Source organism: Nicotiana tabacum, chromosome 1, assembly GCF_000715075.1.
Source record: "Nicotiana tabacum cultivar K326 chromosome 1, ASM71507v2, whole genome shotgun sequence".
NCBI classification, from domain to species: domain Eukaryota; kingdom Viridiplantae; phylum Streptophyta; class Magnoliopsida; order Solanales; family Solanaceae; genus Nicotiana; species Nicotiana tabacum.
Genome location: NC_134080.1, coordinates 201,847,833 through 201,875,798, shown reverse-complemented (window position 1 = coordinate 201,875,798; position 27,966 = coordinate 201,847,833). Strand labels below are relative to the sequence as shown.

Genomic DNA, 27,966 nt, shown 5'->3' with positions numbered 1-27,966 from the left:
TCCCCCCATAATAACAGTTCTCTTTACCTTAAATACGTACCAAATTTTTAGGCAAATTTTCCACATTTGACTGACTCATTAGATGAGACCAAAAAATAAATCAATACTAGTAAGAGAGAGAAGCAAAAATAATTTGTTACTCCTATTATTGTTAATGAATTTTTTTACGGTTGATATTCCTAACAACTTGTGCTATTTTTATTCTTGTTGTTAATTATTTTTAGTTACTCCATTTTCAACCTTTGTTACCTATTTTCATGTTACATGTTCTTCTCTTCTTGTCTTAAAATCTTTTGCTTGAAGAAACATTGGTATGTTCAACGTTTTTTTCACCTTTTTTAAATTAGAAATAATAAAAAAAAATAATATTTTTGACATTCTTGATTGGTGAAGAAGAGAGGATTAGAAGAAGAAAATGGCATCTTCTCAAGTAGAAATTGCCTCCTCTTCTCCATTGGGTTATGTCCTTAATAGATGTATTGCTAGAGATTCAAATTCTTTTCAAGAAAATTTCAAGAATTTGGTCCAAAACCATGCAGATTTATGGGTACACAAAACAAAATGTGACAAGAATGAGAATAATAGTCCAAAGAAGAGAAGTAAAGCTGCTGAAAAATGGGATAAAGCTAGAAATATGGTATTTTCAATGGACAAAGAGAAGAATAAAGAAAGTTGTGTTGATGTTCCAAATCTTGGTGGTGTTTCTTCCCTTGTGAGAAAATGGAAAATTTTTGAAGCTGAGTCAAAAACCATGAATTTGGCCAACAATTCTGAGAATTCTTTATATGTAGAATCCCCACATAAAAGATTTGATGAATGTGATGAATCTTGCATTGTGAAAAGTGATTCATTTGGTGGCTGGGAATCCGATAAAACGGATAACATTGATTTAAATTCTGTTCAGGGTACTAAAGATTCTGATATTACAGAAAGTGAGAGGCTGAGAGTTTCAGATATTATCAAGAAATTGACATATAGTAATGGCGATGAAGGTCAGCCACGCGACTATAATGGTAATGTTGTTGTAAATGGTGGATCGTTGCCTCGAGTTAGGACAACATTGGATGGTTCAGAACAACAACAAAGATGTTATTTTTCACCTGTTGTGAATTCACCTCGTTTCATCAGAGGGAGACAGGCGTTTAGTGATTTGCTCTTGCAAATGGAGCGCGATAGACATAGGGAGATTCAAAGTCTTGTGGAACGTAAAGCAGTTTCCAAGTTCCAACAAAGAGGCCGCATTCAGGTTCATTGCATTGTATTGTATTGTATTGTTTTGTTGAAGTAATGTTTGGATATACAGTATTTGTTTTTGTTTAATAACAATTTCCTTATTTAGGTTTGACTGTATTGTATTGTACTGTATCGTATTGTACAAGTTTGCAGGACTTACTATTTGAGGGTACTGATTAATCTTTATAACTCAACATCTTAACTAGGCTTTGCTTCGAGTTAGACTAATACGACGTGGTGCAGAAGTCAGAGATGGCCGATCAATGAATTGCTCAGCGTCTGAATCAAATAGATTGACACATTCTGCAATTATGCATCTCAGGTGACACTTTCTGCAATTTGTTTTTGACTCTTTTACTTCCATTTGTGGCTGCTAAAAGACCTGTCTTTTATTTTTCAAAGAATGTATCAAAGTTGTAAAGAAATCATAACAAGTTTTTGTGCCTAGATCTGCATATCAGCTTCTTTATTAAGCTTGTTTCCCTTTTCATTACTATTAAGGGGTCATTTGGTATGATGGATAAGCAAAAATAATCCCGGGCTTAAAATTTAGTACCGCTTTATCCTTTGTTTCTGATCCTGGGATAAGTTATCCTAGGATTAAAAATAGTACCAGGATAATTTATACCTGCCGCAGAGTAGAATAGTAATTCCACAATAAAGCACTAAAGTTCACAATCGCAGGATTAATACATCATATCAAACAGTCAATAAGAAATAATACCAGGATGACTAATATTTGTTATGAGTTGTGTCAGTTGAAAGAACTAAGTTATGCTTTTGTTAGTAACAAAGTTCTGATCATTTCTAATGTATATTGCTATTTAGTACAATATGCACCTAACCATAATGTTAATCCATTTCAGGGAAAAGTTCAATACAGTAGGACAACATCGTCTTGCTGACTCAAGAAACAACTCAAGGGAAGTGGTAGAAAGTGCTCGTGAAGTTGGAAGCCTCCCGTCTACACCAAAACATCGAAGGGAACTGGCTCGTAGCAACTCTGCAAAAGCAGGAACTGGATTTTCAACACATCAACATAGAGAAGAGGATCCGCCTAAGGAACTGGTCAAGGAGAGTTCAGGACTGCAGCCCGGTGTAGCTAACTCAAGAAGTGTCCCTATAACATTAGGAGATACAACTAAAGAGGTGGTAGATAACATCCTAAAAGTTGGAAATTTTTGTACATCCAATCAACCACGCGAAGAGAACCATCACAAGGAATTATCCAAGCAAACAAGCCCCAAAAAGATGGCAGTATTTTCTTGTAGATCGAATCAACATGATATGGACCTTAACAGTCGAGAAGTTAGCATCAGCTTACCGAGCTATACTTCACAAGCACAAAGCACAGACAATTTCCATGAACTGCAAATAAAGCAGAATCTAGGAACTAGTAATGAGTGGTCTAGTGATGGCGCTAATCCTCAGAGCGATTGGGAAGAGGAAACCGCGAGCCAACACCTAGTTGAATGTGATAGTGGTTGGGTAAGTGATTATTCCCACACAGCTAGTGGATGGGATGAAATACAGTCTGCTTACCAGCAACAAGTAGAAGGTAATGAAGACTGGATAAGCAATGTCTCTCGTCCACGTAAAGAATGGGAAGGCCTCAGGCACGAAAGATACCAAGAGATGCTTGATCGATTCTTAGACAACCATGATATACAACAACTTCTTCAAAGGTATTAGCAACTCCTTCACTTTAATTTGTTACTAACCCTATAAATTTTTCATCATTTAGTTTTACTTGGTAATCATCCATGTTTGAAAAATATACTTTGCCTGGCCCATGAACATCGCAGAGAATGTTAAAGGCTTGAGGCAGTTTTAAAGATGAAAGAATCAGAAAATGAAGGCAATGGCAAAGTAAACTTCTTAAAGCATCTATATTTTCAATTAGAAACACTGAGAACAGGACTTGAACGCCAACTTTATCTGTTTTTTCCTACTCAACACGGCGACTTTAAAAGACTTATTTGATTTGAGATGTGAATCAACTACATATGTTTCTAAAAGTTCGAAATATTCTGCTCCTATATTTTAATAAACAGTCCTGCTTGCCTTATGCATCTATCTCCTTACCTATGTTGAATTATGTCAAATTTCCATCCCACATCGGTGGGTTATGGAGTTGTGGGAAACTTTTCCCCTGTAAAAGAAGGCTTAATGTTTATGATTTAAACACACCTCTCATTTGCCTTCTCATCTGTTTAAGGCATTTGTATCTTCTCTCTTTAGTATTATTTCACTTGTATTTTTGGAGTGAAATAAAATATTGGTTGTGTCCGAGGAGTAGGCAAAATTAGCCGAACCTCGTAAATTCTGGTGTTCCCTTTATTGTTGCTTTGTTGTCTTATTTATTATTTGGTGGCTGTCATAAATTTTGGTATAGTAGTTGTGACTTATTCACACTCTATACATTTGGCTTCCGCAACAATTGGTATCAGAGCCAAGGTACTGTCTAAGTATGCTCTGTGGTTGCAGCATAGTCTGATCTTCCACATCAAAAAAGATTTATCTTGGTAACTGTGTCAAGGTTCTGTCTGAGTATGCTCTGTAGTTGCAGCTTAGTCTGATCTTCTACATCAGAAAGGAAATAATCTTGATTTGTGTCGTCAGCTATTAAATAATATTTGTGTCAAATATGGGAGACAATAAACAAGAAGAATCTACATCAAGTGTCAACAATACGTCATCATTGACATTTTCGCTTATGACAAGAATTGTGTCAAATGCGAAATTTGCGGTAGAAATTTTTGACGTGTCCGGGCATTTTGGGATGTGGCAAGGCGATGTTCTAGATGTCCTTTTTCAACAAGGGCTAGATCTGGCCATTGAAGAAAGAAACCAGATGTTATTGGAGAAGAAGATTGGAAGATTCTCAACCGTGTTGCTTGCGGTACCATTCGATCCTACCTTGATAGAGAGCAGAAATATCCATACACAAAGGAAACTTCTGCAAGTAGATTATGGAAAGCACTGGAGGATAAATTTTTGAAGAAAAACAGTCAAAATAAATTGTACATGAAGAAGAGATTGTTTCACTTCACCTATGTTCCTGGTACCACGATGAATGAACATATCACCAGTTTCAATAAGTTGGTTACAGATTTGCAAAATATGGATACAACTTATGATGATGGTGACTTGGCCTTGATGTTGTTGGCGTCACTTCCTGATGAGTACGAGCACCTTGAAACTACTCTACTCCATGGAAATGACGAAGTTTCTCTCAGAGAAGTTTGTTCGGCTTTGTACAGCTATGAACAAAGAAAGCGAGAAAAACAGAAGGGCGGAGAAGGAGAATCACTATTTGTGAGGGGTCGTCCTCAAAATCAAACGAGGACAAAGAAGGGAAGATCCAAGTCAAGATCCAGACCCAGCAAAGATGAATGTGCCTTTTGTCGAGAAAAAGGGCACTGGAAGAAAGACTGTCCGAAGTTGAAGAATAAGGCCAAATATAATAATGGAAAGGCCATTATGGATTCAAATGTAGCTGATTGTGATGATTCAGACTTCTCATTAGTTACAACAGAGTCATTAACATCATCAGACATATGGTTGATGGACTCGGCTTGTAGCCATCATATGTGTCCCAACAGGGACTGGTTTGTGGAATTTCAAGAAGGAGAATATGGAGTCATCCACACAGCGGATAACAGCCCTCTTACCTCATATGGCATTGGTTCAATACGATTAAGGAACCATGATGGAATGATCAGAACATTGATAGATGTTCGATATGTACCGGATTTGAAGAAGAATCTCATCTCTGTGGGAGCCCCGGAATCAAAAGGGTTCAAAATCATTGCAGAAAATGGAGTGATGAGAGTATGCTCCGGTGCACTAGTGGTAATGAAGGCTAATCGGAAGAATAATAATATGTACCGCTATCGTGGCAGTACAGTTATTGGGACAGCGACAGTGACATCCAGTGACGACAAAGAGGCAGAAGCAACCAAGCTATGGCACATGCGCTTGGGACATGCTGAAGGAAAATCCTTGAAAACTCTATCAGATCAAGGATTGTTAAAAGGAGTAAAGGCTTGCAACTTGGAGTTTTGTGAGCATTGTGTCAAAGGGAAACAGACAAGGGTTAAATTTGGTACAGCGATCCATAATACTAAAGGCATTTTGGATTATGTACACTCTGATGTTTGGGGTCCTTCCAAAACACCTTCATTGGGTGGGAAGCACTATTTTGTAACCTTTGTTGATGATTTTTCCCGAAGAGTATGGGTGTATACAATGAAGAGCAAAGATGAAGTGTTGGGAATTTTTCTCAAATGGAAGACGATGGTGGAGAATCAGACAGGCAGGAGGATCAAGTGTATTCGCACAGACAATGGAGGTGAATACAAAAATGATCATTTCAATAAGGTATGTGAAAATGATGGCATCGTCCGACACTTCACTGTTAGACATACACCACAACAAAATAGAGTGGCAGAACGTATGAACCGGACCTTGCTGGAGAAGGTACGGTGTATGTTGTCCAATGCTGGCTTGGGCAAAGAATTTTGGGCTGAGGCAATTACATATGCATGCCACCTCATTAATCGCTTACCATCTGCTACTATTAATGGCAAGACACCATTTGAAAAATGGTATGGAAAACCTGCTGTAGATTATAACACTTTGCACGTGTTTGACTCAACTGCATATTATCATGTGACGGAGTCAAAATTGGATCCAAGGGCAAAGAAGGCTATTTTTATGGGAATTACTTCTGGAGTCAAAGGATATCGCTTATGGTGTCCTATGACAAAGAAAGTAATATTCAGCAGGGATGTTACCTTTGCTGAATCTGCTATGGTAAATAAGGTAACAGAAGATACCAAACAAAATAAAGGTGCTTCTAAGCAGGTGGAGTTTGAGGGAAAATTTATTTTTCCTACACAAGAAGCAGAGGAGGAAACAAATGAAGATTATCCTCTAGAAGGAGAGCCAGTAGAGGAGATTCCAACTCAGGAACCTCAACAACAACTTGAATCAATAACAACCAGCAGGCCAAAAAGAACAATAACGAAACCTGTTCGTCTCATAGAGACGGTTGCTTGTGCAACCTCAATTGTAGCTGATGATGTTCCTACTACTTATAAAGACGTTGTCCAAAGTTCAGAAGAAGATAAGTGGAGGATTGCCATGAATGATGAAATACAGTCCCTTCATTAGAATCATACATGGAGATTGGCCAATCTCCCGAAGGGAAAGAAAGCAATTGGGTGCAAATGAGTATTTGCAAAGAAGGAAGGATTTCCTAACCAAGTAGATGTTCGCTACAAAGCAAGATTGGTGGCCAAAGGATATGCTCAAAAGGAGGGAATTGATTACAATGAAGTGTTTTCTCCAGTTGTAAAACATTCCTCCATTAGAATTATGTTGGCTTTAGTAGCACAATTGGATTTGGAACTAGTTCAGATGGATGTAAAAACTGCGTTTTTACATGGAAACTTGGAGGAAGGAAATCTACATGACTCAGCCAGAAGGATTCAAAGTTGCTGGAAAAGAAAATATGGTGTGAAAACTTGAAAAATCGTTGTACGGATTGAAACAATCTTCTAGACAATGGTACAAGCGATTTGACGAGTTTATGTTGCGGCAAGGGTACAAGAGAAGCAAATACGATCATTGTGTGTATTTGCACAAACTTAAAGATGGTTCCTTTGTATATCTTCTCCTATATGTTGATGATATGTTGATAGCTTCCAAAAATTTGGAAGAAATTGATAAGTTGAAGATTCAACTGAAGAAGGAGTTCGAGATGAAGGATTTGGGTGAGGCAAAGAAAATTCTTGGCATGGAGATAATTAGAGATAGACGTTCAAAGAAACTCTGTTTATCTCAAAAGGAATATTTGAAGAGAGTACTTCAACGTTTTGGCATAGATGACAAGACTAAGCCAGTTAGTACTCCACTTGCTTCCCATTTTAAGCTAAGTACTACTATGTCGCCAATGGATGAAGTTGAACGAAAGTATATGTCAAAGGTACCATACGCAAATGCTGTTGGTAGCTTGATGTATGCAATGATTTGCACAAGGCCTGACATTTCAAAAGCTGTTGGAGTTATTAGCAGATATATGCACAATCCAGGGAAGGAGCATTGGCAAGCTGTGAAGTGGATTCTACAGTATATTCATAATACTGTAGATGTCGGGTTAGTTTTTGAGTAGGAAGACAATCAGTCTGTAGTTGGATATTGTGACTCAGATTTTGCGGGTGATCTGGACAAACGAAGATCAACTACTGGTTATGTGTTTACTTTTGCAAAGGCACCAGTTAGTTGGAAGTCTACTTTGCAGTCAACAGTTGCTTTGTCTACAACAAAGGCAGAGTACATGGCTATTACAGAGGCTGTGAAAGAGGCAATTTGGCTTCAAGGATTGCTAAAGGAGCTTGGTGTTGAACAAAAAGGTATCACAATTTTTTGTGATAGTCAAAGTGCTATTCAATTAGCGAAGAACCAAGTTTATCATGCAAGGACGAAGCACATTGATGTTCGGTATCATTTTGTACGAGAAATCATAGAAGAAGGTGGAGTCACAGTGAAGAAAATTCATACTACAGAGAATCCTGCTGATATGCTGACAAAGGTGGTGACTGCGGTCAAGTTTCAACATTGTTTGGATTTGATCAACATTGTTGAAAACTGAAGATTAAAGATGAAGCACAATCCAAAATTTGTTACCGAGAGAAAATTGAAGATGTGGAATTTTGCCAAGGTGGAGATTTGTTGAATTATGTCAAATTTCCATCCCACATCGGTGGGTTATGGAGTTGGTGGGAAACTTTTCCCCTATAAAAGAAGGCTTAATGTTTATGATTTAAACACACCTCTCATTTGCCTTCTCATCTGTTTAAGGCATTTGTATCTTCTCTCTTTAGTATTATTTCACTTGTATTTTTGGAGTGGAATAAAATATTGGTTGTGTCTGAGGAGTAGGCAAAATTAGCCGAACCTCGTAAATTCTGGTGTTCCCTTTATTGTTGCTTTGTTGTCTTATTTATTATTTGGTGGCTGTCATAAATTTTGGTATAGTAGTTGTGACTTATTCACACTCTATACATTTGGCTTCCGCAACAATTGGTATCAGAGCCAAGGTACTGTCTAAGTATGCTCTGTGGTTGCAGCATAGTCTGATCTTCCACATCAGAAAAGATTTATCTTGGTAACTGAGTCAAGGTTCTGTCTGAGTATGCTCTGTAGTTGCAGCTTAGTCTGATCTTCTACATCAGAAAGAAAATAATCTTTGTTGCGGAGACTCTCCAAAATGTTGCCGCACCCGTGTCGGATCCTCCAAAAATACACTACTTTTGGAGGATCCGACACGCACCAGGCGACATTTACGGAGAGTCTAAGCAACATCGAAAATACGTGCATTAGTTGTTAAGAAAAACATTATGAATGAAATTGTTACTCTTTTCTTGAATTACATATGTTTTTTAACCCTTCGTTGCGCTTTTTCTTACTAAAGCTCACGCCTAAATTTTTCTTTTCGCTTAAAGCCCCAATAGACATGGAGCGGTTTTTAGAGCTTTTCGCCTTTGAAACACCGCTCCTATGATATTCATCACTCAACTTTTGAAATTGAAGCATAGTCCATGACTTGCACTTTGACTTTGATTTTCTTATTTGTGCAGAAAAAGTGTTTCAAATTTTCTTACCAGTGATTTGAGGGAGAAAATTGATCGAATAATGGCGTCTCGCTCACAACAACTACCAAATGCCATGAGAATCAGCCATGTTGAGGAAGAAGAAGTACCAACACAAGTAGATGAAGAAGAGAAAGAGGAAGACGACATGGTATTACGACATAATGCAAGAGAAGAGGATGTTGAGGTAGAAGAAGAACAAGACTCGGGTTATGACGATGAAGATGAAGTATTAATTGATGACAACACATCATCATGGAGCCTAAATCAAGTCCAGGAAGTAACTGATGACTCTTATCACTTCCCATCTCCTTCACTACAATCTCAATCATCTAGTATTTGCTCGCAACACATTAAACCGTGCTCTTCTTCTTCAAGAAATTCTTCAACTGTGAGTTGTCTATCCTTGGGCTGACGTGCCTGATATAATTTGTAAATTGGGAATAGAACTAATGACATGTGCATTAACAGGAAATGGAACTCATATATGAATTGAGAGGACATATGGAGAAACTCCATCAAGAGATATTTGAAATACGGAGATCTATGAAGAGTTGCATGAACATGCAAATGAAATTACAACGTTCGATTAAGCAGGATGTTGCTGCTGCAATTAGCCAGTTAGGTGAGCTGGAACACAAATATCTGAATATGAAATATACCAAAATTCCTGAAATTTGTATTTTGAATTAGTAAACCCTTTATAACAAACTACAAGAAAAGCTTGAATGGGAAAACTACCAAAATCCCTGAAGCTTAACCTCCTGAACTATATGTTGCATCAAATCATGGATTTCTGATTCTTTGTGTATTAGTTGACATAAGGGGAGCCTTGAAGCAATGATAAAGTTGTCTTTGTGTGACCTATAGGTCACGGGGTTCGAGCCGTGGAAGCAGCCAGTAATGCTTGCATTAGGGTAGGCCGTCTATATTACACCCCTAGGGGTACGGCCCTTCCCGGACAGCGTGAACGCCGGATGCCTTGTGCACCGCGTTGCCCTGCCTGTGTATTAGTTAACAAAATCACCACAAGATTTGGCTTTACATCTCAACTTGATACATGTGACCTTTTTCCTACCTTTTCTATTTTCCATTTGTGCTTTGATTGACTTACATTTTTGTAATGCAGGTCAAAAGAGCAGGAGGAATTCAGATAATAAGGGTTCAAATAGAGGAAATTGTTGTCTTTGCTGTGAGGAGCCTATTGATTCTCTTCTTTACAGGTACTTGTATGTGGATATCAGTTTAACTGCGCTAAGTAGGGAGCGACAAGCTAAGTATAATAGAAATAAATATATAGAACTAATCATGTCCATAATTTTGTTCATGGTTTTCAGATGTGGGCATATGTGCACCTGTTTCAAGTGTGCTCATGATTTGCTTAGGGGTACAGGAAAATGTCCAATATGCCGAGATCCAATAATGGATGTTGTGCGTGCATATGCTCATTCATGACTTACGAGTGAAGACAACAACATTAACCTGCCTCAATCCTAAGTAAGTTGGAGTCAGCTACATGAATCACCACTATTCATGTCGCTCCATTCAAGGTCATCCCAGCCCAACACATACATTATGTAACACGTGACTAGATGAGCACGTCCAATGTATTATGTTGAGGAACAATCATATATTGACTAGTTTATGATGATTGTCAACCTACTGCACCCTTTCATTTGTCCAGATGCGGGACGGGCAATATGAGCAAGCTCAAGACGGAGTGTTCTAGGCTGCTCGACACTTTTTTTGTGGAAGGATGAGAAAAAGGGTGATTTTATTTTACTTTCTTTTATTTTTTCTTCTTAGGTAGGGCTCTTTTCTGGCTAATTTACTATAACCAGATTTAGATTGATTGATGAGTCAGTCTACACCGGTTCCATTAATCATCCTTTGTATAGGACAGGAAAAAGGAAATGAAGTTCCTTATGTGATAATAGAGATGTGTCTTTCATGTTTCTTTATACAGTTAAACCTCTCTATAACAGCCTCGTTTGTTACAAATATTTTTGGATGTTATAGCGAAGTGCTGTTATATAGAGCATATATTATAACATAACATGAAAATTGGTTCTGGAAATGCTTGCTTCTATAGTGAAGTGTTGTTATAGAGAGGTGTGATTGTATATGTATTTGCAATGCTTAAAGCCACTTGCAGCGCAAACAATCTCCAACAAGACTAGCACATTGTAACTACGTATGGTGCTGCGGATGTTCTCCAAAGCACTCGTCAACCTGTGGAAATCCAAAGTTAGATTAGAGATCTTGATTGCTTAATTTTTGGGACTGGTTTGTACAGCTAAACTTGTAAAGAAAATCTTAGTAATCAAGAATCAGGACAAGGCAAAAAAAAGCTACAACTCAAATGGATTACCCTTTGTTTTCCTCTAGTCAGATTCTTTATGTGAATGCATATCTTTTACTTTTCCAACAACTCACCTTTCAGACAGTCGCGGAGCCAGGAATTCTATAACTAGACGATCCAATAAATTTCTGAGATAGCTTTGCCACTATGGCTGAACGATGATGATTCAGTAGCACGAGCCCTGACTTCAGACATTGCCTCCCCCCCCCCCCCCGGGCAGAATTCTGATATGATATCCCCTATTTGAAGACAATACTGGTATCACCCGAGTGATGATTTATTATTCAGATATGCATTTGCCACTGCTATTTTAAGAACAATGAGTAAACATGGTATCTAGAAAATTCACTTGAATTGACAATTACACAAATTAAATAGGAAATAGTCACTTAAATGACTTTTTACTACGTATCTAAAGAGCAGTATAGAATGTATTCTAAGTACGGACTGTAATGGTTTAATGAAGTTGGTATTTCGCAGTTGTATTTCACGAGGACTTATGAAATCCTTGTTAAAAGTTTCAGGAAAATAACGGCCAAGCTTTTAGCAGTCATGTATGGGTCAAAATCCACCTTTAGTTGATATGGTATTAGTAAAACTTTCCTGGAATGCCACGTGTTGAAGTAATCTAATTAACAACAAGGTCGTGGTTGAAGAGTCAGCAAGGGTTGAGGCGGAAGAGTCATCAAGGATCAAGGCCAAGGTTGAGTACCCTAGACAGAATTATAACGACTAGTTTCAAAATAAGGCATAAAAGAGAATATTCTAATGGATATTCCCTGCACTTGTACTGTTAGGGTTTTTAAGAACATATTCCCTATAAATAGAAAGAGACACAATGATATGGGACATGTGATATTGATTTGTAAAATACACTTTGACTCTAGTTAGAGAATTGGATCTTATTGCAAACATACAAACGTGACCTTTTCACTAAGATTCTTGACGACACGTTTCCACTGGATCCGAGAATAACTCAGATATTCAAAGGATTATCCCCCATTCATCATTGTCAGAAAGAACATTCACTGGTTCCATTCTTTCTTGGGTGACTCATTTATTATATTTACTTGAATGTCATTTATTGCTGTTCATCAATATTAATGCTACATTATTTCCTTTGACTTCTTAAATATTGTTGTGTGCTGCCGCTGCCATTAAAGTAAACTATTCCTACGAAGTATTTATTGCACGCAAGTCACCAACATAAAAAAAAACCCGAGATCTCCTTTCTTTGTACGTACAAAACTCTACATGGCATGTAACCAAAGAGAAAGGAAAGAAATAACAAGTGATTTCCCTAACAACCTCATGAATGTTATCAACGAAAGCTGCGAAATAGTAGGCGAGGACGTGACAACTAACGCGTCCCCTAGGCGCGAGAGGTTGCCTCCCCCACATTACAGCATAACGAAACCCAGCAGAAAAGGGGCCTCCACATCCGCAGAAGAAGGGACGCCCCAGCTGTGCAAAAATTCCTTGAAGCATGGCTGACTGACACGCTAGTGAGCATCCTCAACAAATCTGCTCCAGGCATGACTGCAGAAACAACAAGATCTTGCATAATACAACAAATAAACGAGTAGTGCAACCGACCAAACCCTCCGGCGACAGGTATAACTCACAATATTACTAACAGTTCAGGTGAAAGCACCCTCATTGTCGTTCTAAAGAGAATGGAGGAAATGGAGCATGAAAGAATCCATAAACGAGTCGACAAGATACCAGATGCTCCTAAGCTGTTGCCAAAAAGGGACGCCGGTAGGTTCATAGAGCAGCCGTATAGTGATGATGCAGCCCCGCACGCCATACCAAAAACCTTTAAAATGCCGCCCTACCTCAAGATGTATGAGGATCATGTGACTAATTACGTCATCGTCATGAAAGGCAACGACCTCGCCAAGGAACAAGTATCCTCCATTTTGCTGAAGACGTTTGGTGAAACCCTTACGGGAGGAAAATTAACATGGTACTCACACCTACCAGCTCGCTCTATAGAAAATTTCGAGGAAATGACCGATAAGTTTGTAACAGCCCATGCCAGAGCCAAGAAGGATGAAGCAAGATTAAACAACATATTCTCTATCAAGCAGTCCTTGGGAGAGAGGCTAAGGGACTTCCTCGCCTGGTTCAATAGAGCAAGGATGACTCTGCCGAACGTATCCGAAGGGATAGCGGTCGCAGCTTTCCAGAACGAGTTGAGCAGAGATGGTTCAAGAGCGACTAGAAAACTATTGAGCAGATTGATAAAATATCCTCCAACCACTTGGAACAAAATCCATAATGCTTATTGTGCCAAGGTCTGAGCAGACGAAGAAGACCTCCACGGACCGACTTATCGGCTAACTTCGGTACAAACTGAATCCAGAAAAGAATGAAAAGACAACACCAGGTTGGATTACCCGGTTCCACGACCCAATAGGGAACGACACCAACTATACGTCAAGGTGGCCACCATGCCTCCCCCCTCCATGAAGAAGGTCCATCCCGGCCAAGGACTGGGACTCACTGGAACGAAAGAGGTATGCCCCCTTTATTATCTACTCATAATTTTTGTGTGTCACCTATAGAAATAGTCTACGATCTTGAGAAACTCTAAACAAAGGTGAAGTGGCTGCGAAGATGAGATCAGACCCGAACACCAGAAAATCCGACGCCCTCTGTGAGTTCCACTAGGAACATGGGCACAAAACTGAAGATTGCATCGCCCTCAAACAAGAAGTTGTAAACATGCTGCGGCAGGCACACCTCAAAGAGCTGTTAAACGACAAAGGGAGAACCAATTTTGCCAGAGAACGTGAACACCAAGGCCCGATGAAGCCACCATCACCAGCTCATACTATCAACGTGATCATCAGCAGTGGCGATGATGCTCTATCAAAGGCGTAAAATTTACCACCACTCACAAGCTCAAGTGGTATATCACATGCAAATGGCACGACAGACTCGAAGAGAGTACCATATTCGATTAGTCAGATTCCAACGATTTGACTTTTCCTCATAATGATGCCCTCATTATTACTTTATGCATTTTAGATACCGATGTAAAACACATCGTGGTGGACGATGGAAGTGGTGCGTGCATTATCCATCCTTGAGTCCTCACCCAAATGAGACTCAAGGACAAGATATTGTTGCACTGCATCACGCTAACCGGCTTTAATAATGTAGTTGAACTGACGTCTTGGGAATTACACTCCTCATTTTGGCCGGCGGCGTAACTCTGGGGACGACATTTCACATCATGGACCAGGCCCTCGATCGCGATTTAACTAAAGGTTAGGTTCGTCCAAGCTCGAACAAACACCTACTGGCCCTCCACCGTAATTTAACGAAAGGTTATGTTCGGTCAAGCTCGAACAACACCTACCGGCCCTCGGCTGCGATTTAATAAAAGGTTATTGTCACGACCCAAATCTCACATGTCGTGATAGTGCCTATCGAAATACTAAGCAAGCCGACAATCACAATAAATCACACATAAAAAAATCTCATAAATAATGATAAGAAAATACCGCGACTCAATACAATATCCCCCAAAATCATGATATCACTGAGTACATGAGCATCTATACAATAATATAGTCTGTATACTAAAATACTATTTAGGAAGGTAGAGTAACATAAATAAATTAAAAAGAAAAAGGAGGAGAGTCAAGGTCTGCGGATGCCAAAGCAGCTACCTCGACAGTCTTCGAAATGATAAAGCTCTAAAATTAACAACCACCATGCTCGAAAATACCTGGATCTACATACGAAATGCAGAGTATAGTATGAGTACAACCGACCAATGTACTCAATAAGTAACAAGACTAAACTTTGGCCGAAAGTAGCGACGAGCTCAACCAATACTGTTAAAATATAGAATTTTAACAATACGGAAATGACTAGATATATGACAATAATATCTTAAAGTAACTCATAATCTATTGGTACACAGTACATGAATGTAGACATGCTTCCACATTTAATAGTTAAGCTCAATACAGATAAAATATGCCAAGTATGACTGATATAAGGAATATTACATCTCTATATCTACATGTCAATGTGCATGTCACATGTGATGCAACACAATGAAAATCTCACGTACTCACACTGGCAGAGTATTCAATCGGATTGTCTCAATTCTCTCTCATCACACTCAGTCACTTAGCACTGTACGATACCCACGCTCACTGCTGGTATGTCAGACTCTGGAGGGGCGGATCCTGACCAAGCGCTAATAAAACCTGATGCTGCGCGCAACCCGACCTCATCATGAATCAACAATACCTGCTGCGACGTGTAGCCCGATCCCATCATGAGTCAATAATACTTGTTGCGGCGTGCATCCCGATCCTATCATGAGTCAATAGTACCCGCTGCGATGCCTAACCCGATCGCATCAATATCACTCATAAAAGGCCCTCGGCCTCACTCAGTCATCAATCTCTCCAGTCTCTCGGGCTCACAACACTCATGCCAATCAACCAAAGTAATAATACATAATGTGACAATAAATGGTAATAGAGACTGAGATATGATATGCAATAATGAATGTGACTGAGTACATAACTGCAATTTAAGCAAATAACTCAACAACAAAAGAATAACCGCTGTGGGTCCCAATAGTACCAGCACATAGCCTAAACAAGATTTCTAACATAAATCATAGCTCAAATTCTCTAACACATATAGTACACTAATATTATTCAGATAAGATGGCTAACAGTTCCACAGAATCGACTGAGTCATAATTTCTACGGTGTACGCCCACATGCCTATAATCTAGCATGTGCGTTACCTCAACACCGATCATATAACATGGAATTCAAGGATTCATACTCTCAGAACCAAGTTTAGAAGTGTTACTTACCTCAAACCGTGCAAATCTCTACTCCAATAAGCCCTTGCCTCATGAATCGGCCTCCGAACGCCTTGAATCTAGCCACGAACAACTCGATACAATCAACACAAGCTATAAGAATCAATTCCATATGACAAAAGTAAGTTCTTTAACAAAAGTCAAAAAGTCAACTCAAAAAGTTAACCCCGGGCCCATGTCTCGGAATCCAACAAAAGTTACAAAATTCGAACACCTATTCAACCACGAGTCCAACCATACCAAAATTACTAAATTTTGACACCAAATAGTCAATCAAACCTCCAATTTTTACTCTCTAACACATGGGTCAGAATCCCCTAATTATCACTTCAAAAACACCAAATCTATGGGGGGAAATCAATGGGTAATCGATATTATTGAATATAACTGATCAAAAGTGACTTATCTCAATAAACCCCGTGAAACCTTTCTAAAAGGTTGCCTCCAACCGGCTTCAAAAGTTTAAAAATAAATAAAATCTCGGAACCCTTCGAATATATATACTGCTAGTGCTTTCGCACCTGCGACCCACTTAACCGCACCTGCTGTCCTGTAGGAGCGATCATTGTTCCACTTATGCGGTTTCCTTGAAGACCTCATGTCCCCGCATTTGCGAACAAGACTCCGCATCTACGGAGCCGCACCAGTGACATCCTATACGCTTTTGCAGAGACTGCTGCCACACGCTTTTATCGCACTTATGCCTATCTTCCGAATCTGCGGTCCCGTAGGTGCGGCCAAAAACCTCACACATGCGCTGCTTCATAGCCCAGCTGAACCCTCTCCTGCGATGCCTCCTTCGCTTATGTGATCGTGCACCTACGATTAAATTCTTCGCAGGTGCGATCACACTAGACCTGGTGCACTTCAGCAATCCCTCAAGTCCAAACTTCGATCCGTTGACCATCCAAAATCCACCCGAGGCCCCCTAGGACCTCAACCAAACATACCAACAATTCCTAAAACATGATACAAACTCAGTCGATGCCTCAAATCACATAAAACAACATTAAAAACACGAATCACACCCCAATTCAAGCCTAATTGAAACTAATGAATTCCAACTTCCACATTCGATGCCGGAACCTATCAATTCAAATCCGATTGATCTCAAATTTTGCACACAAATAATAAATGATACCACAGACCTATTCAAACTTTCGGAACCAAAATTCGAGCCCGGTAACCACAAAGTCAACTCTCGGTCAAACTTCTCAACTCTCTAAACTTGTATTTTTCCAACTTTCGACAATTCAAGCCAAAATCATCTACGGACCCCCAAATCAATATACCAATACACTCCTAAGTCCAAAATCACCATACTGAGCTATCAAAACTCTATTTCGGAGCTATTTACACATAAGTCAACATCTGGTCAACTCTTTTAACCTAGGCTTCCAACCTTGGGACTATGTGTCCCAACTCATTCTGAAACAACTCCGAGACCGAACAAACTACCCTGACAAGTCATATAACAACAATTGAGAACATAATAAGTAGTAAATGGGGGAACAAGGCTACAACACTCAAAACAACCGGCCAGGTCGTTACATCTCCCCCTCTTAAACAAATGTCATCCTCAAATGGATCTAGAATCATATCTGGAGTCTCAAATAGGCGTGGCTATATGCTCCACATCTCCCTCTTGGTCTCCCAAGTAGCCTCCTCGTCTGGCTGACCTCTCCATTGCACCTTCACTGAAGCTATGTTCTTTGACCTCAACTTTCAAACCTGCTGATCCAAGCCACCGGTTCCATATGATATTCAAATCACCATCCAACGGAACCGTGCTAAAGTCTAAAACATGAGACGGATCGCTGAAATACTTCCGGAGCATGGAAACATGAAGCATTGGATGAAAACCCGACAGACTAGGCGGTAATACAAGCTTGTAAACCACTTCTCCAATCCTCTCAAGCACCTCGAAAGGCCTAATATACAGAGGGATCATTTTTCCCTTCTTCCCGAACCTCATAACACCCTTCATAGGTGAAACTCTGAGTAGCACCTTCTCTCCCATCATGTAAGCAATATCACGAACCTTCCGATCGACATAGTTCTTCTATCTAGACTGCGTTGTGTGAAGTCGATCCTGAAATTAACCTTGTCCAAAGCATCCTGAACCAAGTCAGTACCCAATAGCCTAGCCTCACCCAGCTCAAACAAACCCACCAGATACCAACACCGTCTCTCATAAAAAGACTCACACGGAGCCATCTAAATGCTCGATTGGTAGCTATTGTTGTAGGCAAACTCTGCAAGCGGCATAAACTGATCCCAAGAACCCCCAAAATTTATGACACAAGCACATAGCACATCCTCCAAGATCTGAATAGTGTGCTTGGAGTGTCCGTCCGTCTAAGGGTGGATGTTATGCTCAACTCAACCCATATGCTTAACTCTCGCTGCACTGCTCTCTAAAACTGTAATGTAAACTATATGTCCCATTCTGAAATGATGGACACCGGCACACCGCGAAGATGAACAATCTTGCAGATGTAGATCTCAGCCAACAACTCCAAATAATAGGTAATCCTAACTTGAATGAAATGCGCGGACTTGATCAACCTATCCACAATCGCCCAAATAGCATCAAACTTTCTCGAAGTTTGTTGGAGCCGAACTACAAAGTCCTTGGTGATACGCTCCCATTGGTGCTCATACTTCACCTGCTGAAAATTTAGGCACCAAGCTACAAACCCCACTATGTCATTCTTCATCCTCCTCCACCAATAGTGCTGCCTAAAGCCCTGATACATCTTTGCGGCATCCGGATGAATAGCATACCAAGAACTGTGGGCCTCCTTAAGAATCAACTCACGTAGCCCATCCACATTGGCCACACAAATCTGACCCTGTATCTGCAACACCCCATTATCCTCCTTGGCATCACTGTGCTGAACTGAGTCCTTAAGGACAGGCAAATGGGGGTCATCATACTGGCGCTCTCTGATGTGATCATATAAGGAAGATAAAGAAACCACACAAGATAGAACTCGACTAGGCTCCTAAATATCTAACCTCACAAACTGAATGGCCAATGCCTGAACATTTGATGCAAGCCATCTCTTACCAACATGAATAAATTCAAGGCCACCCATACCAACTACCTTTCTACTCAAGGCATCAACCACCACATTGGCCTTCTCGGGAGGATACATAATGGTAATATCATAGTCCTTTAGCAGATCCAACCATCTCTGCTACCTCAAAATTTACATCCTTTTGTTTGAACAAGTGTTGGAGACTCCGATGATCCGTAAATACTTTACAAGACACACCGTAGAGATAATACCTTCAAAACTTCAATGCATGAACGATGGTTGCTAACTTCAAATCATGAACGGGGTAGTTATTCTCATGGGGCTTCAACTGGCATGAATCATAAGCAATCACTCTACCCCCCTGCATCAAAACATACCCAATACAAATTTGAGAAGCATCACAATACACCATTTAAGAACCCGATGCTGAAGGCAAAACTAGAATTGGAGCTGTGGTCAAGGCAGTCTTGAGCTTCTGAAAGCTCTCTTGACCACCTAAATAGAGCACCCTCTAGGGTCAACCTGTTCAAAGGCATTGCAATAAATGACAAACCCTTTACGAAGCGATGACAATATCCGACCCAACCTAGAAAACTCTAAATTTCAATAGCTGAAGACGGTTTGGTCCAACTCTGAACCGCCTCTATATTCTTTGGATCGACCTTAATCCCCTCACTAGACACCACATGCCCCAAGAACGCCACCGAAATGAGCCAAAACTCACAATTGGAGAACTTGGCATAAAGCTTCTCCTCCCTCAACTTCTGTAATACAACCCTTAAATGTTGTGCATGCTCCTTATGGTTACATGAGTACACCAGGATATCATTAACAAATACTATGAAAAATGAATCAAGATATAACTAGAATACACTGTTCATCAGATGCATGAATATTGATGGGGCATTTGTTAGCCCAAAAAACATCACAAGGAACTCATAGTGAACATAGTGGGTCCTGAATGCCATCTTCAGAATATCCGAGTCCCGAATCTTCAACTGTTAATACCTAGACCTCAAACAAATCTTAGATAACACTCTAGCTAACTGAATATGGTCAAATAAATCATCAATGTGCGGCAAAAGTTACTTGTTCTTAATTGTAACTTTGTTCAATTACATATAATCAATGCACATTCACATAGTACCATCCTTGTTCTTCACAAACAGAACCGGTGCACCCCAAGGTGACATCCTTATTCGGTAATACCAAAATCAATATCCTTATCGGGTAGCATACCCGACAGGTCTACAGAAAATACATCCGAAAAGTTTCGCGCTACTGAAACAGAATCAATAGTAGGAGTATCAGCACCAACGTCCCTCACAAAGGCCAAATATGACAGACACCCTTTCCCAACCATCTGTTGGGCCTTCAAATAAGAAATCACGTTACTAGGGACATAATTTAGAGAACTCTCCACTCGATCCTCGGAAATCCCAGCATCACCAATGTCACGGTCATAGCGTGACAATCCAGAATAACATGACATAGAGACAACCAATCCATGCCCAAAATCATGTCGAAATCAACCATATTAAACAATAAGAAATCAACTCTAGTCTCCAGTCCCCTAATAGCTACCACACACGACCGATAAACATGGTCCACAAGAATAGTATCGCCTACCGATGTAGATACATGAATAGGTGAAACTAGGGACTCATGGGGCATATCCAAATAACGAGCAAAATATGATGATACATACGAATAAGTAGAATTAGGGTCAAATAATATAGAAGCATCCATGTGGCATACTAAGACAATACATGTGATCACTGTGTCTGAAGCAATGACCTCTAGCCTGGCAGTAATAGTATAGAATCGAGCCTGATCTCCATCTGATCGCCTTTCCCTTCTAAGGCGACATCTAGATGGACCCTGAACTGGTTGAGCGAGTGGTGAAGTAACTGGTGCGGAAGTAGCAGCCTGATTCCTCTACTGAGCTGGACATCCCAAAAGGCAGGGATAATACCTCCTCACATGTCCAAGCTCCCCACACTCGTAGCAACCCTAATCCGTCAATAATGGTGGGGACTAAATTGGACCCCGAGAACCAAAATAACTGCTAGAAGAACCGGCACAGATAAACCCTGAACTGATGGAGCACGAGATGAACTCTGAGCTAAGAGTGCACTGAGAGATGACTGACCCGGGTGAGCATTGTCTGAACCATGGCTAGCTGATACACCACGATGAATCGGATGACCCATCTGAGCGGGCATGTAAGGACGATACCTGATGTGGTAGGACTGACCCCCAGAAGAAACACTACAGAAACCACCCGAACCACGAGGCCTCCTGGCCTCCCTCTACTCACACTCTTGACTACAGACCATCTCTAGTCACCGAGCAATATCAACCACCTCGTCGACTAGCACCTGATATATTCTCTCGAGTCATAACAAAGCACAGTCCATAGTTGAGGCCATCAATGAACCTCACAATCCTCTCTCTCTCTCTCTCTCTCTATAGGAACCAACCAGATCATGTGACAAGCCAACTCTGAAAATCTCATCTCGTACTAGGTCACAGACATACCCTTCTGGTGTAGCTACTTAAACAACCTACACAACTCCTCCCTACGGGTCGATGGTGCAAACTTCTCCAAGAAGAGAATGGAGAACTCGTGCCATGAAAGTGGTGCAACATTGGTTGGCCTGCTCTACTCATAGGCCTCCCACCATCTAAAGGCTTCCCCCGAAACTGAAAAGTAGTAAATGAGACCCCACTAGTCTCTAGAATACCCGCCGTGCGAAGAATCCATTGGCACCTATCCAAGAAGTCTTGAGCATCCTCTAACTCAGCCCCACTGAATGATGGAGGTTTGAGCAAGGATCATGCATACAGTCAATTTCCGGTCCAAAGACTCCTAAAGGCCTGTAATCACAATTGGCACAATTGGTGCCTGAGCTAGTCCCACTGGCTCAACCACATCTGAAATTTGCTCCTATGCTAGAGCAACTAGTGGGTCACATGTGCTACTCTAGCTGCTATATGAGCTGCACCTCGGCCTCTGCCACAGCGCCGGCCTCTCGTGGCCCTAGCTGGTGGTACTGTGGTCGTCCGCCTGATCCGATAGCGTGTATCCTCACCATTTGTGAGAGAGTAGAATAACAAAAGTTTAGTTTCCAGAATCAACAAGTTCGCACGATAAGAATACAAGAATGTGAAGTTTTCCTAAGGGTTTGGCAGCCTCTCAAAGATAAGTACAGACGTCTCCGTACCGATCTGCAAGACTCTACTGAACCTGCTCATTAATCGTGAGACCTATGTAACCTAGGCTCTGATACATCACAACCCAAATCCCACATGTCGTGATGACGCCTATCGAAATACTAGGCAAGCCGGCAATCACAATAAACCACGTATCTTTAAATTTGGAAACATAGAAAAAAAGCTCAAGAGTAAAAAACAATCTCACAAATACTTATAAGAAAATACCGCGACTCAATACAATATCCCCCAAAATTTGGGTGTCAGTAAGTACATGATCATCTATACAATAACATGGTCTGTCTACTAAACCATTGTTTGGGAAAGTAGAATAGTATAAATAAACTAAAAAGAAAAAGGAGGAGAGTCAAGGTTTGTGGACGCCAAAGCAGCTACCTCGATAGCCTCCAAATTGATAAAGCTCCTAAATCAGTAACCGTCGTACCCGAAAATACCTAGATCTGCACACGAAGTGCAAAGTGTAGTGTAAGTAGAACCAAACAATATATGCAATAAGTAACAAGACTAACCTTGGGCTGAAAGCACTGACGAGCTCCATCAATACTGTCCAAATACAGAATTTTAACAGTATATAAATGATAGGAAATATGACAATAATATCTCAGAGTAACTCATAATTTGTTGGTACAGTACATGAATGTAGACATGCTTGCAGGTTTAACAGTTAAGCTCAATACATATAAAATATGCCAAGTATGACTGATATGAGGAATATTACATCTCTATATCTACATGTCAATGTGCATGTCACATGTGATGCAACACAATGAAAATATCACGTACTCGCACTTTTAGTGGACTCAATCCGATTGTCTCAATTCTCACTCATTACACTCAGTCACTTAGCACTATATGGTACCCGCGCTCACTACTGGTATGTCATACTCCGGAGGGGCAGACCTGCCCAAGCGCTCATAAAACCTGATGATGCGCGCAGCCCGACCCCATCATAAATCAACAATACCTGCTGTGGCATGCAGTCCGATCTCATCATAAGTCAATAATACCTACTGCGACGTGCAACCCGATTTTATCATGAGTCAATAGTACCCGCTGGGGCGCCCAGTCTGATCCTATCAATATCACTCACAACAGACCCTCGACCTCACTCAGCCATCAATCTCTCCAGTCCTTCGGGATTACAACACTTATGACAATAAGCAAATAACCCAATAGCAAAAGAACGAATGATGTGGACCCAATAGTACTAGCACCTAGCCAAAACATGTTTCTAACATAAATCACAGCTCAAATTCTCTAACACATAGAGTACACTAATATTAATCAGATAAGATGGCTACACAGTTCCACGAAATTGACTAAGTCATAATTTCTATGGTGTACGCCCACACGCCCGTCACCTATCATGTGCATCACCTCAGAACCAAGTTTAGAAGTGTTACTTACCTCAAACTGTGAAAATCTCTACTCCAATATGCCCTTGCCTTGCGAATTGGCCTCCAAACGCCTCAAATCTAGCAAGAAATAACTCGATACAATCACCACAAGCTATGGGAATCAATTCCATATGACAAAACTAAGTTCTTTAACAAAAGTCAAAAAGTCAACTCAAAAAGTCAACCTCGGGCCTACGTTTTGGAATCCAACAAAAGGTACAAAATTCAAACACTCATTCAATCACGAGTCCAACCATACCAAAATTACTAAATTCTGATACCAAGTTGTCACTCAAACCTCCATTTTTTGCTCTCCAACACATTGGTCAAAATCCCCAAATTTTCACTTCAAAAATACCAAATCTATGGGGGAAAATCAATGGGTAATCAATATTATTGAATATAACTGATCAAGAGTGACTTACCTCAATAAATCCCATGAAAACTCTCTCAAAAATCGCCTCCAACCGAGCTTCAATTGTCTATAAATGAATAAAATCTCGGAACCTTTCAAATATATACTGCCAGTGCTTTCGCACTTGTGACCCACTTAACCGCACCTGCGGTCCCGTAGGAGTGACCATTGCTTTGCTTTTGCAGTTTCCCTGAAGACCTCCTACCCTAGATTCTACGAACAAGGCTCTGCATCTGCGGAGCCGCACCAACGACATCATATCCGCTTCTGCGGAGGCTACTTCCACACGCCTTTATTGCGCTTGTGCCTCTCTTCTGCATCTGCGATCCCGCAGGTTCTGCCAAAAACCTCTCACATGTGCTGCTTTACAACCCCAGCTACACCGCTCCTGGGATGTTTCCTTCACTTCTGCGGTCATGCACCTACGATCAAATTCTTTGCAGGTGCGATCGCACTAGATCTGGTGAACTTCGGCAATCCCTCATGTCCAAACTTCAATCAGTTAACCATCCAAAATCCACCCGAGGCCCCCCCGAACCTCAACCAAACATACAAACAAGTCCTAAAACACGATATGAACTTAGTCGAGGCTTCAAATCACATCAAACAACATCACAAAACACGAATCACACCCTAATTCAAGCGTAATGAAAACTAATGAATTCCAACTTCCACAATCGATGTTGAAATCTATCAAATCAATTCCATTGACTTCAAATTTTGCACAAAAATCATAAATGACACCACAAACCCATTCCAACTTCTGAAACCAAAATCCAAGCCTGGTAACGACAAAGTCAACTCTCGGTCAAATATCTCAACTCTCCAAACCACTATTTTTCCAACGTTCGCCTATTCAAGCCAAAATCATCTACGTACCTTCAAATCAATATACAGACACACTCCTAAGTCCAAAATCACCATATGGAGCTATTGAAACCATCAAAACTCTATTCTGGAGCAGTTTACATATAAGTCAACATCCGGTCAACACTTTCAACTTAGGCTTCTAACCTTAGGACAAAGTGTCCCAACTCATTCTAAAACATCCCCCCCTACCGAACCAACTACCCCGGTAAGTCACATGTCACGACCTAGATTTCCTACCATCGGGATCGTAATGGCGCCTATTCGTGAAAGCTAGGCAAGCCAATAGACATATTTTAACACATTATATTAACCCAAACAGTAATAAATAGTAAATAAAGCTAAGCAGATATACAATACGGAAGTTTCATAACAACTCAAGTTCTGAAACAAGGCTACTCAACGATCTGGTGTCACAATTTCACGAACATCTAAGGATTTCTACAAATATTGGGTTAAAAGAAATACAACTGTTCTCGAAATGAAAAGATACAGGAAATCTAAAATAGAAGGAAGGGGACTCCGGGGTCTGCGAATGCCAATAGATCTATCTCGGGTCTCTTGTGGACTGAAGGCAGCAACCCAAGATCTACTCACGAGGTCCATCACCAAAAGTCTGTACAGAAAGTGCAGAGTGCAGTATCAGTACAACCGACCCCATGTACTAGTAAGTGTCGAGCCTAACCTCGGCGAAGTAGTGACGAGGCTAGGACAAGACACCCACATATAACCTGAACAGTATAATCATGCTAGTGGCAACAACAATAAATAAAGAAATAACACAAAAATAATGAGAAGGGGACATACAGTGGGGGAATAATAAAGTAGAGAAACAAGGTAAATATCAACTTTGAACCAACGGAAATGATAACACAGTAACAAGTGCACGACATCACCTTTCGTGCTTTTACTCTCGTCCTCACCATAGAAATTAACAGAAGCGACACGTCATCACCCTTCGTGCTTTTACTCTCTCATAATCATGACACGACATCACCCTTTGTGCATTAACACTCACAGAAACATGGCACGTCATCACCCTTCATGCATTAACACTCACTGAATATGGCACGACATCGCCCTTAGTGCATAAACACTCTCTCACAATATCGTGCACGACATCACTATTCATGCTTTATACTCTTCCTCACCCAAACAATAGAAACAATAACATCCCGGCAAGGGAATTAACTATAACCAATCTCGTTTCAACAGTTAACTTCACAAAATAAGTCTCAACTTGAGTCAATACTCAACAATGATCAAATACCAAGAAAATCTCATAGGACATGTTCAACATGGATAATCATCAATTTAAACATGAACAGTACATAATAAGAGTCACAACAGTCAAAGTATAAGACTCACTTGCATGCTCGACACCAACGTATAGATACACGTCACCACACCTATACGTCGTACTCAACACTAACACGTAGCAATTAAGATACAATACCTATTCCCTCAAGCTAAGGTTAGACCAAACACTTACCTCGATTTCACGGCCAAAATCAAGCCTCAATTATCGATATTCCTTTGATTTCCACTTCTAAACCGCCCGAATCTATGCATAATTAACTAATTAACATCAATTAATGCTAAATAAACCAATTCTAATGCATGAGTATAGATTTCCCAATATTTTCCCCAAAAAGTCAAAAATTGACCCCGGGCCCGCTTGGTCAAAACTCGAAGTTCGAACCAAAACCCGACTACCCATTCACCGATGAACCCAAATATGCAATTGGTTTTGAAATCCAACCTCAATTTGAGGTCCAAATCCCCAAATTTCGAAATTCCTAAATTCTACCCAAGAACAACCAATTTCCCATGAAAAACCCTAGATTTTGAGATTAAATCATGTAAAAAGATGAAATAGATTGAAGAAAATGAGTTAGAAATCGTTTACCTATGATTTGAGGAAGAATTCTCCTTTGGAAAATTGCCTATGGGAGCTTAGGGTTTGAAAATTTGAGAAATGAGTTTAAAATCCCATCCAAGTCCCAACTTAACTGCTACATATGTCGCAATTGTGACTGGAACTTCGCATTTGCGAAGCTCGCAAATGCGAAAAAGGCATCACAATTGCGAACCTTCTACATTCCTGCTGCTATCGCAAATGCGAACTTTTGATCGCAAATGCAAAGTTCCCCCTGCCTTGTTTCCTTCGCAAATGCGAATAAAACTTTGCAATTGCAAACATGCCCAGGCCCAGCTTCCTTCGCATTTGTGATGGAAGCCTCGCAATTGCCAAGCCTATGAAGCTCGCAAATACGAAGCCTGATCTCGCCATTGCGATATCAGAGGCCTGCAACTCTGCTGAAGCATACCAGCAAAATCCCTAAGTTCAAAATCACTCTGTAGCCTATCCAAAACTCACCCGAGCCCTCGGGGCTCCAAACCAAACATGCATACAAGTCTAAAAAGATCATACGAACTTGCTCGTGCGATCAAATACCTAAAATAACATCTTAAACAACGAATTTAACACCAAAACTTATGAAAATCTCTAGATAGTTCAAAATTTCTATTTTCTCAACCGAGGGTCCAAATTATATCAAATCTCTTCCGTTTTCCCCCAAATTTCATAGATACGACTTAAATACTATATCAAACTTGTACCGTGCTCCGGAACCAAAATACGGGCCCGATACCAATGTGATTACACACTATTCTATTTCTAAAAATCCTTATATTTTCCAGCTGATAATTTTCTTCAGAAATTAATTTCTCGGGCTAGGGACCTCAAAATTCGATTCCGGGCATATACCCAAGTCCCATATTTTACTACGGACCCTACGGGACCGCCAAATCATGGGTCCGGGTCCGTTTACCAAAAACGTTGACCGAAGTCAACTATAATCAATTTTAAAGGCAAATTTCAAT

The 27,966-nt window shown here is 40.4% G+C and overlaps 1 protein-coding gene across 1 annotated transcript; it reads left to right on the top strand.

Moving 5' to 3' along the window:
* Nucleotides 1–62: 62 nt before the first annotated feature.
* LOC107792880 (uncharacterized) lies at nucleotides 63–10,852 on the top strand. Its single transcript, XM_016615129.2, has 7 exons — nucleotides 63–1,246; nucleotides 1,440–1,555; nucleotides 2,100–2,918; nucleotides 8,880–9,282; nucleotides 9,363–9,516; nucleotides 10,021–10,114; nucleotides 10,229–10,852. The coding sequence occupies exons 1-7, from the start codon at nucleotides 416–418 to the stop codon at nucleotides 10,344–10,346; spliced, it is 2,535 nt and encodes an 844-aa protein (XP_016470615.2). The 5' UTR covers nucleotides 63–415; the 3' UTR covers nucleotides 10,347–10,852.
* The last annotated feature ends 17,114 nt before the right edge of the window (nucleotides 10,853–27,966 follow it).